Source organism: Caenorhabditis remanei, chromosome II (assembly GCF_010183535.1).
Source record: "Caenorhabditis remanei strain PX506 chromosome II, whole genome shotgun sequence".
Classification (NCBI taxonomy): Eukaryota; Metazoa; Nematoda; class Chromadorea; order Rhabditida; family Rhabditidae; genus Caenorhabditis; species Caenorhabditis remanei.
This window is the reverse complement of record NC_071329.1, coordinates 14685408-14703331: the sequence shown is the minus strand read 5'-3', so window position 1 is coordinate 14703331 and position 17924 is coordinate 14685408. Positions and strand designations below refer to the sequence as shown.

Here is a 17924-nt window from a genome sequence, read left to right as displayed (position 1 = left end):
AAGTGCTGTAATTGATTCTCGCGAGACGACACTCTGTACATAACTAGCTTTTGCTTGAATTCTGAATTCTATAGCCAAAAATTCGACGTTTTCGGAAAAAAAATCAAAAATTCAAATCTTCTTTCAAAATAGAGTTCAAAATAATTGTTGAATTTCAAACCCCGGGCCGTGAACATTTTCGTCATGGCCCTCCCCGGTCCGGCACGTTGCAAGTATGTCCAAATGTGTGCTGGTTTTCAGAGATGTTCGAAAATTTCCATAAAGAGTTGGCTGCAGAAAGAGATGCTAAACAGCAACTGGAAGAACACAACAAAAGATTGGTAGATGATCAAGGTAAGAATTAGAAAAAACGTTTCACTTAAAATGAAATGAATTATTTTCAGTTTTTTTGATGAATCAGAGAGCTGAAGACAAGCGCAAATTTGACGAGCAATGGAGTGTGTTGACGACTGAAAATGGAGTGCTCAAACGCAAATCGCCGCTATTAGAAATGGAAAAGAAGTCAATGAGAGTGCTCCAGAAGTTCTTCAAACACTGAAAGAAGAAAAAGAATTTCTCGCGAAGTAGAAGGAAGCCGTTTCTGCTGAACGTCGAGAGCTGGAGGATGCGAAGAAGGAATTCTTGAAGGAAAAGGAAGGATTCAACAGAGAGAAGGACGTCCTCAACAACAAAAAATTGATATTGAACTAGTATACTTACCGATACAACAAAAGCCTTGATCGACTCCGAAAGGAAAGAGAAGAACTCAAAGAAGCAAGAAAAAATTTCATGATTAATCGGCTTTTCACCGATCTTGTCTCCGCTGTAAATCTTTTATTTATATTTTATTGACAAATAGAATAACAGAGAAAAAAATAACATTAAGAAAGGGGGAGACTAGATACATCCCTCACGAGATGGACTAGTAACATATGAAGGAAAATGTGAGAGAATTGGATTAAGGGGTAAAATAACCGGGAGAAAATTAATGAAGTTAGCAAGTTAAGAGAAGAAAACCGGGGGAAAACAGGCAATTAATTGAAATACTAAAAACGGGTAATAGAGGAGTTAAGAAGGGTTTCGAATTTAGATGAAGGGAGGAATTGGGGGACATTAGTAGTAATCGCATTCCAAATTGGAATGGTGGAAGCAAAAAAATCGGGGATAGAAGGATGGCAGCAAATTAACGTCATGGGACGACGAGGGGATTGGGAGATTTTAACAAGATAATTGAGGTGGGGGAAATATGTGGCACCACTAATGAGGTTATAAAGGAGGAGAAGTTGGGATTTAAGTCGGCGGTGCCTAAGGGAGACAAGGTTAAGAATTTCGAGACGGTGGGGGTATGAGGAAAAGGAGATGTTACAGCGTTGTAAGACTTTACGAGAGTAGAGACGGAGGGGTTTTTCAAGAGAGTGAGAGAGGAGGCTGGATGCAGGAGGAGAATATACTGTGCAACAGTACTCCAGGAGAGGGAGGACATATGTTTTAAACAAGGAAATGTATTAAACAAGGAAATGTATTAAACAAGGAAATGTTTTAAACAAGGAAATGTAAGGTTTTTCAGATATCCCAATCGGGTATGAAAGTTTCTTCTTTCAAGCTGATTTACTATACTTCCTATCTGTACCTTTTTTTCTATCCTCAACTATTGCTTAATGACATTGAATCGAATAAATATTATATCTTCACACTATAGTTCTCGAATAGTGTTAAATTGGAATACATGGAATTGGAAAACCCCTTGTTCACTATTAGTCCAAGAAGCTGCAAACGACGTCATACCACAAATGTCCGAGTCAATCGAGCACCCTCATTAATTTTCACGGGAGCTTGCCTTCCACGTCATAAAATAAATGTCATTCCATCGTTCCATCTTATTGGGTCACATCTTCTTTTTTCGTGAGCTCATTTGACGCCCTCTATCTAGACTTGCTCAATAGAAGTAGAAGAAGAAATAACAAGAAAATGTAGGCCTACCCTGCCATATTTTTTCGATCTCCATCTTCCAAAGCCTCGTAGGTCAAAACAAGGAGGACCCTTTTCTTTTCTTACCGCGCGAATGTCAAAGTGTGTGTAGTCCGCCCTTCACCATCGGTGTGCAGATCAATGTGTTTTTGTCTGTTTTGAATAGTTTGTGTTTTTCTACTTATCGATCAGTTTCTTTCGTTTATTTTTTTTCAGTTTTTGTTATTAAACCCAAGGCAATTCAAATTTTCAGGGTATCTCATTGGTCCTCTTCGAGCAACTCGAAGAAAGATAGTTTTCCAGAAGCCTTCGTCAAAATGAAGTGCTCCACCACAAGCAACAAGATGATCGGCGCACCCAATCAGCAGGCACTTAAATATACCGGTAAGTCTTAAACACGAAAACATGAAAGTATGTTATCTTTTAATATGTCTTCAGATGTCCAAAGAATGTTGTCCGAAATGAAAAAAGAGAAGGACTCAGCTGAAAAAGAGGCTCAAAAATGCAAGACGGATCAAGACTTGGCATTTTACGAAATAGTAAAAACCAAGTTGGAGACCAGTGAGCTTTTGAGACTTTGTAGTGAAACTATTAGATATATTTTGAGAAAAGATGGCCGCTGAAATCGAGGAACTCCAACAACGAGAGGAAGAAATGAATCACTTCATTAGGATTTTGATGGAGTCTGTCAGAATGAATCGAGTGAAGAAAGAAGATTCGGACACGAGCATTCAAGGGAATCGCGACTGTGAGTTGTTTTTAAAAAACTGTAGTGGGCAGAGTGTTCTTCGGAAAATTGAGATCTAGAGACCTGAGGAGATATTAGAAATTATTTAAAACTCAAAAATTGTAAACCTTTTCAGACTTCTCAACATCTCCCACGAACAACATGGAATTCCTTCGATCTCTGCCTGAAACAATTTCCAAAATTCGATTGGAACTGGAAAACTCGAAACGAATTGAGCAAGAAGTCTTAACGAAAAACAACGCGTTGGGTGATTTTTTGGAGAACACAAAGGTTCAGACAATGGAGAACAAAAGTCGCCTTTTCAAGACTATCGAAAACCTTCAAAGGGAGCTTCGAACTGAGAAAACGGAAAAGAAGGAAAGTGAAAAAGCCAGAAGGAATCACCTGGAAACGATTCAATCGCTCCAGAATTCACTGGTTTTGAAGGATCAGCAGATTGCTCAGATGATTGAAGACATGAAGCTGACAAACATGAGAAACACTATTTTGGAAGGACTAACCAAACAACATGAAGGGATCATTGCGGAGATCTCATTGGATAATCGTGAGTTCTGAAAAGAAACGGAACATTTTCCAAACCAATTTGACTTTCAGGGAGACTAAGACATGAACTCAATGATGAGACGGACGCTCGCAGAAGAGAAAATGCAGATCACAAGCAGGAGGTGACCTCGCTTCAAAAGAAGTTCATTTCTCTGCAGAGATCTGCGACCAGAAAGTTGGGAGATCTGAAGGAAGAAAACGAGAGTCTGGTGGAGAAGAACAAGGCAGCAGCTTTCATACGTGAGTGAAACATTTTAGTTTCAACTCATTTAAATTATTTTTCAGAGAAAGTTCAAACCACTTCTGGCGATCGAGCCCCACGAAAACGCCTTCAGATCATGAGCGACTCCTCCTTGAATCGTCAGGTCAGAACGAGTGAGACGGAGAAAGAAAAGGGAAAACTGGACATGCTGAAAGTGAAGATCGAACAGGAGGACGAAACATATTCATGCTTCGACACTGCTTTCGTCACTCGGAGATCTTCACCCAAAAGAAGACGTCTCCAGTCTTCTCCAGCCGTCTCTCCGAAGAAGAGGAAGGTCTGAGACCCAACCAGATCTGCCGTAGATTCCTAGATTCCTCCTTTAGCTCAAATGATCCCCTTAACACCACCCCATAACCGGTTACCTAACTCAACATTTTGTAAATGATACTAGACTAGCCTCACCATTTTCCTTTTCGTCTTGCACCCATTTTTGAATATTTTGTACCATAATTTGGCTAAAAATAACCCGAAAATTTATGTATTGTTTATTTTGCTTTGAAAGCATTTCGTTACTTTCACACCTCTTTTATGTTTTACTAACAGTTTATTTATGTAGAAATTTATTTGTATAATTGAAATAATTCTCTATAAATTTGCATTTTTCTTTTTGTGATACATTTGCCGAGTTCTCAGGTAGAAAGATGAGAGCCGATGTGTCCGGGAAAGAATTGTTTTTTTCATTCGTCGGGACTTCTCCTCCAGTTCTGGGCTCCTCGGAATCCTCACCTCAAGTTCTGGGCCGTTTTGGGACTCCTCCTCAATTTCTGGGCTGCTGATGATCACTACTGAATATCTGGCGAATGGATGACCATTACTGATCATTCAGTCACCGAACGCTCATCGCTGAACATCCTGTCTTGTGTACTCTTAAATACACATCTATATATGAATCGACAAGTTATCTTTACTAATAATATTCAGCAGATCCGTTTGTCTGTCCGTCTGTCGCCGACTCTAGCGCCTTCTGTACTGAACCGTTTTTAATGAAACTTACACAGATCGCTTGGAAATTTTCCCCGGATGATGCCCGTCTATTTTTTTTAGATAGAATAGTTCGAAAATAGGTCACTACGTGAAAAAACGTGGTTTTCAAGCCTTTCATTGCCTTTCATTTTCGAAATAGGGAAATAGGAGTTCACGGGAAAAATAGTTATAGAAACTTTGTATTCTTCAAATGAGTTCATTTCTTTAACTATTTCATCGCATGGTCTAGAACAATGGGTGAAAAACGTTAATAAACTGTTTTTTCTTTCTTTTTTTTACTTTATCGTGACACCCTCTTAAAGTTGGACATTTTCAACTGAAGACGGTCATTGTTGTTAGATTTATGGCCATTACTGTATTCCATTTTTATTCCTATGTCACATTCTTTTTCTTTCCCTATCGAGGATACCCAGTTGATGTCTCAAGACTTCCCAAACTCGCCTGACATTGCCGCTCCACCACGAAGCGGAGTAATCGATGGAATTGAAGACAGTCTACTCATGTCTCAAGATTCTCCAGCTCTTGACGACATGGCCGGTCCATCACAAAGCGGAGTAATTGATGGAATCGAGGACACTCTACTCATGTCTCAAGATTCCTCAGCTCCTGACGACATGGCCGGTCCATCACGAAGCGGAGTAATTGATGGAATCGAGGACACTCAAATCATGTCTCAAAACATGAGTGAAGAAATGGATTATGTCGAGGACTCTCAGCTCATGTCTCAAGGATCAACAAGAAAGCGAGATAAGAGAAAGGTAAGTTTATCTTATATTGGTTTAATCAAGAGCTCTAACTTTCAGAGAAAAAAAATTGCTGATTCGACTCGAGTTTCAGCAAAAAGACAACTCGAAAATAAAGCAGAAAAAGCTCAAAGACTGCGAAACGATGCTACACGTTCCGCTCTCCGTCGATCGAATGGAACCGAGAAAACCAAAGCGGGGGAGGCAAGGAGGGATTCTGAAAGGAAGTCTTTAAGACGGTCCCTAGAAACAGCAGAAGAAAAAGAGAAACGGAAGCAAGTGGACAAACAAAAACACGCAGAAAAAAGGACCGAGGAGCCAGATGAAGTGAAAAAGAAACGAGTACGCATTGAAAAAGACAGACAAGCCGTCGCCAGAGCAACCGACGATCTTACTCAAAAACTGTCTCGGAGAACTGCTGATCGAGCAAGAAAAAGCAAAAATACGACTGCATTTCTCGGAATCGCAGCTTCAGATGACCGTCCAGACACTCATTATTGTGGCAGAATGGATAAAGAATGTTCTTTCTGTGGGGCTCTCTATTTCAAATGTAAGCGTTTTTAGGTTATGAAAAGAAAGCGAGGTCGTTGAATTTCAGGCGAAACAACAACAAAAGGAGAGTTCACCGCGTGCTGTATGTCCGGAGCCGTGAAAATAGAACAGAAGGACATTCCGCATGCTCTCAAGAAGTTGTTTCTCGCCAACAAAGATTTCAAAGATCAGAACCTGTGGAAAGAATCGAAAAACTTCATCGAGAATATTCGGCAATACAACAATTCTCTTGCCATGGCCTGCATGAAAGCGGATGTCCAGTTACCATCTGGGGGACCGTACTGCTACCGTATCCACAAACAAGTCTACCACTTGATTGGGGATCTGCATCCTGGCGTCAGTCAACCACGAAACTTCGCTCAAGTCTTCATAATGGATACGGAGCAAGCGGCTGCTGAGTTGGCTGGAAGAGATATGAATTCTTCATGTTCCAAAGAGTTATTCGATAAGTTGATCTCTATTCTGAAGGAAAGCCATCCCCACGTACAGTCGTTTCAAATGATGTACGAAGTGGAAAAAGAAGAAAAAGAGAAAGCGGCGCTAGAGAAAAGATCAGAGCGGAACATTACCATGACGTTCCAGACTCGAAGTCAGGATGACCACAGAAGGCAAGAGAGTTAAAAAAGGAATTGTTTTTTAAAGTTTTGTTTTCTAGATATCAGGAATCCACAGCCAACGAAGTTGCCGTCGTATATGTTGGAGATTCAGATGAGATTCCGGGAAAGAGAGGAACCACAGTGTACCAACGGAGTGGCAATATCAATTCCATCGCGCTGATTGACCCGAATTGTGATCCGATGTGCTATCCGCTTCTTTTCCCTACTGGACAGTTTGGATGGAATCCAGAGATTTCGTATACCAAACAGAGAGGAAAAAGGAATAGAGTCACCATGAGAGAATTCTATGCTTATAATCTTCATGTTCGAACTTCTTTCTCTCCACTTTTCCGCTCGAGGAAGCTATTCCAACAGTATGTAGTAGATGTGTGGACCCGAACTGAGCAAAACCATTTGAACTTCATTCGAAACAACCAAGCTTTGCTTCATGTGGAAACACTTAGTGGATTACAGGATTATGTCGTTGGAGAAGAAAAAGGGCCAGTTGGAATGAGGATCACGCTTCCAGCTTCCTTCACTGGATCCCCGAGAGATATGATTGCAAAATATCAGGATTCAATGGCAATGGTGGCAAGACTGGGGAAACCAGATTACTTTTTGACAATGACAAGCAATCCGAAATGGTCGGAAATCCAGGAATGTCTGTTCCCTGGGCAGACTGCACTTGATAGACCAGACCTCGTGGCACGTGTGTTCCAGCTCAAAATCACCGAGATCAGAGAAGATCTTTTCAAGCGTCATGTTCTTGGAAAAGTGCTAGCATATATCTATGTCATTGAGTTCCAGAAACGTGGTCTCCCACATATGCATATGCTTATAATCATGAAACCGGGATCCAAACCGAGGTAAGCTAGATATCAAGACAAATACTTCAAAACGCTATTTTTATTTCAGAACTGCAGCCGATGTTGATCGGATCATCTCTGCGGAAATTCCAGACAAAGATGATAATCCAGTTTTGCATGAATTGGTAACCACTCTCATGATGCATCGTCCCTGTGGAGTCCATAACCAAAAATCTCCATGCATGCAGAAAAATGGATCATGTGATAAGAAATTTCCAAAGGAATTCCGTGACACCACGTCTACTGACAACGACGGTTTCTCATTGTACAGAAGACGTGATGATGGGAGATGTGTCGAGTACCAGATCGATGGACAAGTTGTTCCACTCACCAACCAAAATGTGGTACCGTATCCTCCATGGTTCCTCACTAAATACAGGTGCCACATCAATTTGGAAGTGTGTGGAGCCGTGTCAGCCGTCAAGTACATATTCAAGTACGTATATAAAGGTACAACAAGAGCAGCTGTCCTCATCCGAGTTGTCGATGGGAAACAGATGGAAGTGGTTGATGAAATCAAGCAGTATTTGGATACTCGCTTTGTTTGTGCACCGGAAGCTGTCCACCATTTGTTCAAATTCCCGATGTCCTACAGAAGTTGTAATGTTCTTCAACTTGCTGTTCATCTTCCGGAAGATCAAAATATAATTTTTCAACGTGGGGATGAGGCACAGGCCGTTAACCGAGCTCAATCCAAAAACACCAAGTTGACTGCATGGTTTGCTATCAACAAAAAGTGTGAAGAAGCAGTTCTACCGGATGGATCCTTTCCTCCAACTCTCAAGGATTCTAGACAATACTTCTACTATGAGATGCCAGAGCACTTCACATTTAACACAAGTACAACTGCGTGGCAACCGAGAAAAACGATGGAAACTTCTCTGGGAAGAATGTATTTTATCTCGCCTAAAAATCGGGAAAGATATGCTCTTCGACAACTTCTTCTGTACACCAAAGGTGCTACAAGCTTTGATGACCTTCGTACGGTTCAAGGAAGGAGGTGGGACACATTTGTAGAAGCTGCTCGAGCTTCTGGATACCTCTCAGATGACACGATGTATGAACAAACTCTCTCAGAGGCGGCTGGATTCCACTCTGCTGCTCAACTTCGTGGATTGTTCGTGATGCTTCTACTTTTTGAGAACATCAACAATCCGGAAGAACTTTGGAATAAGTAAGAATTTCTACCTTCTGTAAAATTAACTAAACTTATTTTTCCAGATTTCTCAAAGATCTTTCTGAAGATTTTGAGCATCAGGGATATTCTCCGAAAGAAGCAGAATCATTGGCTTATTATGACATGAAGGATCGAATGGAAGCTATGAATGGAGACATTAAGCAGTGGATCAATAAAGACTATCAGCCCGTGGCTTCAGCAACTCACTTTGTTGACTTGAGAGAATGTGAGAAGAAAGGAGAAGAGATGAGATTGCTACTCAACGCTGAACAGTCTGAAGCCGTCGAGTCCATTTTAGCTGCTCTCGATTTGGGTGGTCTTTTCTTCATTGATGGCCCAGGCGGTAGTGGAAAGACATTCGTTTACAACTGCTTGGCAAACATCATCATGGGAAAAGGACTGACAATTCTTCCGATGGCATGGGTTGGAATTGCCGCAGCACTCCTTCCAAACGGCCGTACTGTGGCCTCAATTTGCAAGTTGAACATCAATGACTTCTGCAAATCGTCCACTCTCAAGCCCAACTCCTCATTGGCAAAAGTCTTGGCTGCCGTATCAATGATTCTGTGGGACGAGGCTCCGATGTCTCCGAAAGCAGCTCTTGAAACTGTAGACAAGCTATTCCGTGAGATCACAGGGATCGATTTGCCATTTGGAGGAAAAGTGGTGGTGTTAGGAGGTGACTTCCGACAAGTACTCCCAGTGGTGGATAATGGAAGAGCTGAAGATCAAATTGCCAACTGCATTAAGAAGTCGTTCCTCTGGAATCAATTCCAAGTTTTCCAACTGAAGACCAACATGAGATTAACAGGAGATGCCCTCGAATGGAAGAAAGAGCTTCTGGATATTGGCGATGGAAAAATTGGAGCACCAGAGACCGGAGAAATGCCAATTCCAGATGGATTGGAGTCAAATGGAGATCTCGCAGAGGAAATTTTTGGTGATTTGTTGGCCTCGGGTGACGTCAATAAGTTGGCAAAAGTAGCGATTCTGACTCCACGTAACAAGGAAGCTCTAGAAGTCAACAATTTAGTACTCGACAAGATGGCCGGCGAACTTAAGTCCTACACTTCACTTGATCAGATTACTCATAAAGATGGAGGAGAGATCAACGACAGTTTAAACTTCACCACTGAATTCCTGAACCAAATGACACCATCTGGAATGCCTCCACATCTTCTTCGTCTCAAAAAAGGAGCAATCGTGATGCTCCTGAGGAATTTGGACGTCAAGAACTCATTGTGCAATGGAACCAGATTAGTTGTGCATGATATGGGAGCAAGAGTAAGTTTTGAGAGTAGATCAAATTTTCTACGTATTGTTTCAGGTTCTCCAGTGCAAGTTTATCAATGGACCACGACAAGGACAGATGGTCTTTATTCCTAAGATCAAGCTGAACTACGAAAAGGGCCTGCCATTCATCATGAGTCGTCTCCAGTTTCCAATCCGTCTGTCCTTCGCCATGACCATCAACAAGTCCCAAGGGCAAACATTCGAGAAGATTGGATTAAAGGTGGACGAGCCTATTTTTTCACATGGGCAACTCTATGTTGCCCTGTCTAGAACCACCTCCAAAGACGGGATCCGAATCGAATCCGCATCTGGAATAGTGAATAACATTGTCTACGAGGACGTTCTCCAGTAAACCTCATATTTCCTTTAATTTTTCAACAACTTCTTCTTTTTGTTCATTAAATTTTTTGATCTATAAATATTGTCTTTCTGAAACATTTTTTGACTGCACCTAAAGTATTATAATTAGTCCGAAATCGGCGGAAGCCAGGAGGGTAGCCGCCGTTAGGCGGCGTTTCCCGACTGGTATATATATACCCACCTCTAGCGATGTGTCCTACTTCTCACAGGTTCCGCCAGTCACTATACTGCTCCACATAAATATACGTTCACCCATGAAAAATGGCAAAAAACCCATGTTTGCAGTATTTACAAAATCTAGATTAGATGGTTGAAAAGAATACGGTAGGAAGGGCTTTTCGGTCCCGAAGCGATTCAAAATAAGAATGAGAAATCTTTTTTTTTTCATTTTTCCGATTTTTCACTTTTGCGGCTCCACATAAATATACGTTCACCGCCATTTTTTCCACATTTTTTGAATAATTTTCTTAAATGTTCAACTTTTTTTTGTTTCTTCAAGGGTTGTCGGAAAATGGGACGTGGAAAACCACTGACTGATTTCGAAAAAGGCCAAATCGCAGCCAAAAATGACCAAGGATTGTCCAACCGTCAGATCGCTCGGGATTTGGGAAGATCTTTGGACGCAATCAATCGATATATCAAGGATCCGTTAAATCATGGTACCAAAAAGTCCCCCGGACGTCCTTCTCTCCTTACAGTTCGAGATAAACGTCAAATCCTACGAAAAGCATCCAATGATGTCATTACTTGTTCCAAAATCAAGTGTGATTTGAACCTTAGTGTATCAAATGAGACGGTGCGACGTGTCATAAACAAAAGCAAGTTCATCAAATACCGAAAGATGAAAAAGGCACCCATGCTGACATCGGTACACCGCCAAAAACGCCTGGAATTCGCTCGCAAAAACGTACGAACTGATTGGAGACAGGTACGGATTACGGTAACTTTCATAAATAATGTTCAAAGTTTCAGATTATCTTTTCTGACGAGAAAAAATTCAACTTAGATGGTCCAGACGGCTACAATTCCTATTGGCACGATTTGAGAAAAGAGAAACTTCGATTTTCGCGACGAAATTTCAACGGAGGTGGTTGTATGGTTTGGGCAGCAATCAGTTCGGCAGGTCGTGTGAAGCTCTGCTTTGTTTCCAAACGGATGGATGGCTCCGAATACCGATATGTTCTCCGGCGTAGTCTTTTGCCCTTTTGGCGTCGTAATCGTCACAAAAGCTATCAGTTTATGCAAGACGGAGCACCGTGTCATCGAGCTCGTAAGACGATGAAGTGGCTGGAGGATCGAAGAATCCCTGTTTTGGCCTGGCCAGCTTGCTCTCCGGACTTGAATATCATCGAAAATGTATGGGGTTACATGGCGAGGAAGGTCTACGAGGGAAACAAGAGTTATGACAATGTTGGTCAACTCAAAAAGGCGATAGTCAAAGCCTGGCATGCCGTCGATCAGAATCTTTTAGATAACCTCTATCTATCGCTGGATAATCGTCTCTATGAGCTCACGGTGAACAGTGGAGGTCACATCAATTACTAAAAATGTTAATCTCGGTTATTTTTCTGATTTTTGTTGTTGTTTTCGTCATATTTTTTCGGGTGAACGTATGTTTATGTGGAACGAAAAATGTCAATTTTTCAATAAATCAAAAATTGTGCTATCTCTGGTTTTCTGTTCGGAAAATTACTGATGGATACACAAAACAACTTGAAACTGTACCAATTTGTGATAGGAGCAAGTTTTCGAAAATTTTGAAAAAAGTGGTTTTTCAAAAAATAATGGGGTGAACGTATATTTATGTGGAGCAGTATATAATTACTAAGGAAAATAGACGGGGCTTATAGGCGAATAGTACGAGTGGACTCCAATTTCTCATTAGGAAAGGTCGAGGTGTAGGACTTGCCCTATATCATTGCTAAGATGAGAAAACGCTGATTCCAAATATACATTCAATGTTTGGCCTCGAGGCTTGGCATTCGAGAAAATAAGGCCAAAATCTGAAAAACAAAAAGAGAATTATTACTTTTTTAACACGCGAAAATTGCAAAAAAATATTCCGCCTTTAATCTTAACAAGAGAACGCTAGAAGGCTGCACCTCGACTTAAGGCTCCCAAAGATGAGTCTAAAAAGTTGAGCACAAAAAGAAAAGTGCAAATTTATAGAGAATTATTTCAATTATACAAATAAATTTCTACATAAATAAACTGTTAGTAAAACATAAAAGAGGTGTGAAAGTAACGAAATGCTTTCAAAGCAAAATAAACAATATATAAATGTTTGGGTTATTTTTAGCCAAATTATGGTACAAAATATTCAAAAATGGGTGCAAGACGAAAAGGAAAATGGTGAGGCTAGTCTAGTATAATTTACAAAATGTTGAGTTGAGTAACCGGTTATGGGGTGGTGTTCAGGGGATCATTTGAGCTAAAGGAGGAATCTAGGAATCTACGGCAGATCTGGTTGGGTCTCAGACCTTCCTCTTCTTCGGAGAGACGGCTGGAGAAGACTGGAGACGTCTTCTTTTGGGTGAAGATCTCCGAGTGACGAAAGCAGTGTCGAAGCATGAATATGTTTCGTCCTCCTCTTCGATCTTCACTTTCAGCATGTCCAGATTTCCCTTTTCTTTCTCCGTCTCGCTCGTTCTGACCTGACGATTCAATGAGGAGTCGCTCATGATCTGAAAGCGTTTTCGTGGGGCTCGATCGCCAGAAGTGGTTTGAACTTTCTCTGAAAAATAATTTTAATGAGTTGGAAATAAAATGTTTCACTCACGTATGAAAGCTGCTGTCTTGTTCTTCTCAACCAGACTCTCGTTTTCTTCCTTCAGATCTCCCAACTTTCTGGTCGCAGATCTCTGCAGAGAAGTGAACTTCTTTTGAAGCGAGGTCACCTCCCGTTTGTGCTCTACATTCTCCCTTCTGCGAGCGACCGTCTCATTATTTAGTTCATGTTTGAGTCTCCCTGAAAATAAAAAAGTTTAGAAAATGTTCCGTTTCTTTTCAGAACTCACGATTATCCAATGAGATCTCCGCAATGATCCCTTCATGTTGTTTGGTTAGTCCTTCCAAAATAGTGTTTCTCATGTTTGTCAGCTTCATGTCTTCAATCATCTGAGCAATCTGCTGATCCTTCATTACCAGTGAATTCTGGAGCAATTGAATAATTTCCAGTTGATTCCTTCTGGCATCTTCACTTTCGTTCTTAGAAGTTTTCTCAGTGCGAAGCTCTTTTTGAAGGTTTTCGATAGTCTTGAAAAGGCGACTTTTGTTCTCCATTGTCTGAACTTTTGTGTTCTCCAAGAAATCACTCAACGCGTTGTTTCTCATTGAGACTTCTTGCTCAATTCGTTTTGAGTTTTCCAGGTCCAATCGAATTTTGGATATTTCTTCAGGCAGATATCGAAGGAATTCCATGTTGTTCGTGGGAGATGTTGAGAAGTCTGAAAAGGTTTACAATTTTTTAGTTTTAAAATATTTTTAGAATCTCCTCAGGTGTCTAAGTTTCCGAAGAACACTCTGCCCACTACAGTTACTCAAAAACAACTCACAGTCGCGATTCCCTTGAATGCTCGTGTCCGAATCTTCTGTCTTCACTCGATTCATTCTGACAGAATCCATCAAAATGTTGATAAAGTGATTCGTTTCCTCCTTTCTTCGTTGGAGTTCCTCGATTTCAGCGGCCATCTTCTCTGAAAATATAACTATTAGTTTCACTACAAAGTCTCAAAAGCTCACTGGTCTCCAACTTGGTTTTTACTATTTCGTAAAATGCCAAGTCTTGATCCGTCTTGCATTTTTGAGCCTCTTTCTCAGCTGACTCCTTCTCTTTTTTCATTTCAGACAACATTCTTTGGACATCTGAAGACATATTAAAAGATAACATACTTTCATATTTTCGAGTTTACGACCTACCGGTGTATTTCAGTCCCTGCTGATTGGTGGCGCCGATCTTGTTTTTGTCTGTAGTGGTTGTAGAAGTGGAGCACTTCATTTTGTCAGAGACTTCTGGAGAACTATTTTCCTTCAAGTTGTTGGGCGTGGACAAATGAGATACCCTCAAAATTAAAATTATCTTTCGTCGAGTAACAAAAACTGAAAGAGAAGGGAACGAAAAAATTGATCGATAGGTAGAAAAACACCCCTCAACCTGTTCAAAACAGCCAAAAAACACATTGATCCGCACACCACTAGTGCAGGACGGACTACACACACTCTGACATTGAGGCCCCACAAATCGGGGAGAAACGTGGTGCGGGAAACACGAATCGGGGAGAAACAGATCGGGGAAATACCATTCGGGGAAATACAATTCGGGGAGAAAGGGGCGGAGTCGCGAAAAAACTGTGCGGCAGTTGCAAAACAAATTTTTTACAGTAATTTTTAAGAGGAAAAATTACCATGAGCAAATTTTTTTGCAACTGCCGCACAGTTTTTTCGCGACTCCGCCCCTTTCTCCCCGAATTGTATTTCCCCGAATAGTATTTCCCCGATCTGTTTCTCCCCGATTCGTGTTTCCCGCACCACGTTTCTCCCCGATTTGTGGGGCCTCCTGACATTCGCGCGGTAGGAATAGAAGAGAGCCCTCCTTATTTTGACCTACGAGGCTATGGAAGAGGGAGATCGAAAAAAGTCTGGCAGGGTAGGCCTACATTTTCTTGTTTTTTTTTCTACTTCTATTTAGCAAGTCTAGATAGAGGGCGTCAAATGAGCTCACGAAAAAAGAAGATGTGACCCAATAAGATGGAACGATGGGATGAGATTTATTTTATGACGTGGAAGGCAAGCTCCAGTGAAAATAAATGAGGTTGCTCGATTGACTCGGACATTTGTGGTATGACGTGGTTTGGAGTTTCTTAGTGAATGAGGGGGATTCCAATTTATTTCTGGTGTTCACATTCCATTTATTCCAGTTTTATACTATTTGAGAACTCTATTGTGAAGATGAGTAAAAAGAGGAAATATTTATTTGTTCGATTCAAAGTTATTAAGCAAAAGTTGAGGGTAGAAAAAAGGTAGGGAGGGGGGGGGGGGGGTATAGTGGATGAGCGTGAGGGAAGAAACTTTGATGCAGAGTGTTCTTCGGAAACTTCGACACCTGAGGAGATTCTAAAAATATTTAAAAACTCAAAAATTGTAAACCTTTTCAGACTTCTCAACATCTCCCACGAACAACATGGAATTCCTTCGATATCTGCCTGAAGAAATATCCAAAATTCGATTGGACCTGGAAAACTCAAAACGAATTGAGCGAGAAGTCTCAATGAGGAACAACGCGTTGGTAGAGAACATAAGCACTCAGTTTAGGATTCCATTTAGTTTACCATCTAAGCAGCTATCCTTATCTCAATGTGTTTTCCCTGTGTGATGTTCCCATCGAACTGTCTGTTACCAGAGCAACTCATCATTCTGCTCTGTCAACGATTCTCCAAGTTCAACTTGGTTTTCTTTGTAATGTTCCTCTCTCAAATGTTGTGTTCTCAGACTTTCAAAGTTTCTCACATTTCATTATTTCAGCCTTCCCATGATGTCTTATCAAATAAACAATCATCCTTATCAAAGTGTGTTACTCCTGTATTTTCTGTTATCTTTACTCTTTTTTTACCAGAAGAAGTCTGTTTTTTTTTCAATCTTTTTTTACAGTTTCTCGTTTCGTTCATTTTATTTATATCTGATTTTTGTATCGATGCTCATTTTTCAGTAGATCGAATATAGTGAATTAAGAGCAAAGTTAGTGACGTCATCGTCAGCATCATGAGATGAAAACCTACTAGCTGGCCACCATACAAATACTTTCAATGTATCGCTCTCTCGCAACATGGGACACAGTTCAATCGGTACGTGCAACTCGACTAAACGACAAAAAAACATTATATACTATGGTGTGTGCAATGATGCCCTTGCTAGTTTCCCCCCGTTTCGCAATCACACGAACGGAGAAGAAGCGAGTGGTATGCAGATGGTTGTCTCTATCTGCCTCTCTCTCTCCTCACTGTTTCTCTCTTAATTTTCCTTCTCTTTAGCCACTTCGTCTACCACACGCTTAGGTGTTACTTTTCCTTCACATTTTTCGAATACTCAGACTATCGACTTGTTATTTTCTTCCTTATCAGGAGAGTATTTGGAGATGCGGTTTTCAAATGATCTATAAATTTTGTCATAGGTACTTTCGACTACGGGGATTACATTTCTGCCGTCTTTGTACACTGAAAATCATGAATTGAGCGATAGTATTTTCCAAAAAAAACGTACCGCGTTCATGGAAGTCAGACACAGTACTACGGTACAGCAAACGAAGGAAGATGAACCACTGAAAGATGAAAGTCTTGTTAGCACTGCCAAAATGAAGGAAATTCCAGAAAACGGGAGAAGAAATCATATAAAGTTATATATTGCATACAAATGTGATATTTTTCGGACGTCGCCGTTTTCCGCACATGTGGAAGCCAGGAGACTGCAATTCGGCAAGTGTGTATGAAGTTCTGCGTCTCGTTGAGATGCATCTTTTCTGTACTCGATATACTTTGTACATCTCCCACTTTCTTTTCCCCCGCTCCCATCCAATATGATTCATAGGCTTTTAGTCTTGAATCATTCTTTCTATCTGTTTTAATTGAATTCTTTCACCCACACATTTTCTGTCTGGCTCCGCCTCTGCTCAGTATAAAAGCAGAGTCGAGAGCTTATCTTTTATCTTTTAATAAAGCTTCTTATGAAGTTTTATTTCCCACAGTCAGTTTGTCGATAGTGCATCCAGCTGACTGTGGGTTTGGCTGAACCTATTATTCCGAATAAATCGATGGATGGTTCAGTTGAAGAAGATCACCTGGGGCTGTGTTCCACCCACAAGGAACAAAACAGTCAGAAGATGCAGCCCACAAACTCATCTTCAAACTTCACCTCTCGTCATCATGCTGCCTGGGACACCGACAGATTCTCGAGCATGTTGGACACTCATCTGGACAAGCTAAATGGTAGCGAATCCAACTCATCGAGCTTCACTAAACGCTCAACCAGAAGACGGACCTTTCAACTTGGACAATTGGACAAAGAAAGGACGTCACCCGAAAAACGAAATCAACATTTCCTAACCCGAAGGACAGAGTGGAGTTGGGTCCAAACTCAGCTGTTACTTCACTCAATCAGAAGACTTGTCGCTCCACCAGTTGGACGACAATCAAGACCAACGAAGAAGTCGGAACACAAGATTCCCTTCTTCCAGAAGAACACCATCACCTCATCAACAGGACAACGCCGTCCATTGATGAAAACAACAATTGCGGACAACCATATCGTCGCAGCACCACCACCAGAGACAGGACAACGTTCCGGACAACGCTTTGTTACCATCAAGGTCAACGATATCAAGGATCAGCAACCCAATCACTCGCGAGCCGGGAGCCTCTCTCTACACAGAGAGACATTCAGTTCAATGATGCCGCCAGGACAGAAGAAAACATTTGGACAAATGTCAACTACATCAACTTTTTCGAAGGAATGACTCAACTACAAGAAAATAATTTATCATTGCAACTATCTCTCTATCTCTTTTCTCTTTCTGAAAGCCGGGAGTGTACTCGATATACTTTGTACATCTCCCACTTTCTTTTCCCCCGCTCCCATCCAATATGATTCATAGGCTTTTAGTCTTGAATCATTCTTTCTATCTGTTTTAATTGAATTCTTTCACCCACACATTTTCTGTCTGGCTCCGCCTCTGCTCAGTATAAAAGCAGAGTCGAGAGCTTATCTTTTATCTTTTAATAAAGCTTCTTATGAAGTTTTATTTCCCTTTATTGTTATTCTTAATTCTGGTTTAATTACCCAAGTTTGAGATAAATCGTTTG

At 41.0% G+C, this 17924-nt stretch overlaps 2 protein-coding genes across 2 annotated transcripts; one reads left to right on the top strand and one right to left on the bottom strand.

Moving 5' to 3' along the window:
• Positions 1 to 2264: 2264 nt before the first annotated feature.
• On the top strand, positions 2265 to 3783 carry GCK72_006977 (uncharacterized protein; the record flags this gene model as incomplete). Its single annotated transcript, XM_003110086.2, has 6 exons — positions 2265 to 2331; positions 2386 to 2508; positions 2555 to 2695; positions 2811 to 3239; positions 3290 to 3478; positions 3524 to 3783. The coding sequence occupies 6 exons, from the start codon at positions 2265 to 2267 to the stop codon at positions 3781 to 3783; spliced, it is 1209 nt and encodes a 402-aa protein (XP_003110134.2).
• Positions 3784 to 12548: 8765 nt separating this feature from the next.
• On the bottom strand, positions 12549 to 14071 carry GCK72_006976 (uncharacterized protein; the record flags this gene model as incomplete). Its single annotated transcript, XM_053725915.1, has 6 exons — positions 12549 to 12808; positions 12854 to 13042; positions 13092 to 13520; positions 13614 to 13769; positions 13816 to 13938; positions 13993 to 14071. 6 exons carry the CDS (start codon positions 14069 to 14071, stop codon positions 12549 to 12551), a joined length of 1236 nt encoding a protein of 411 aa, XP_053590109.1.
• Positions 14072 to 17924: the final 3853 nt, after the last annotated feature.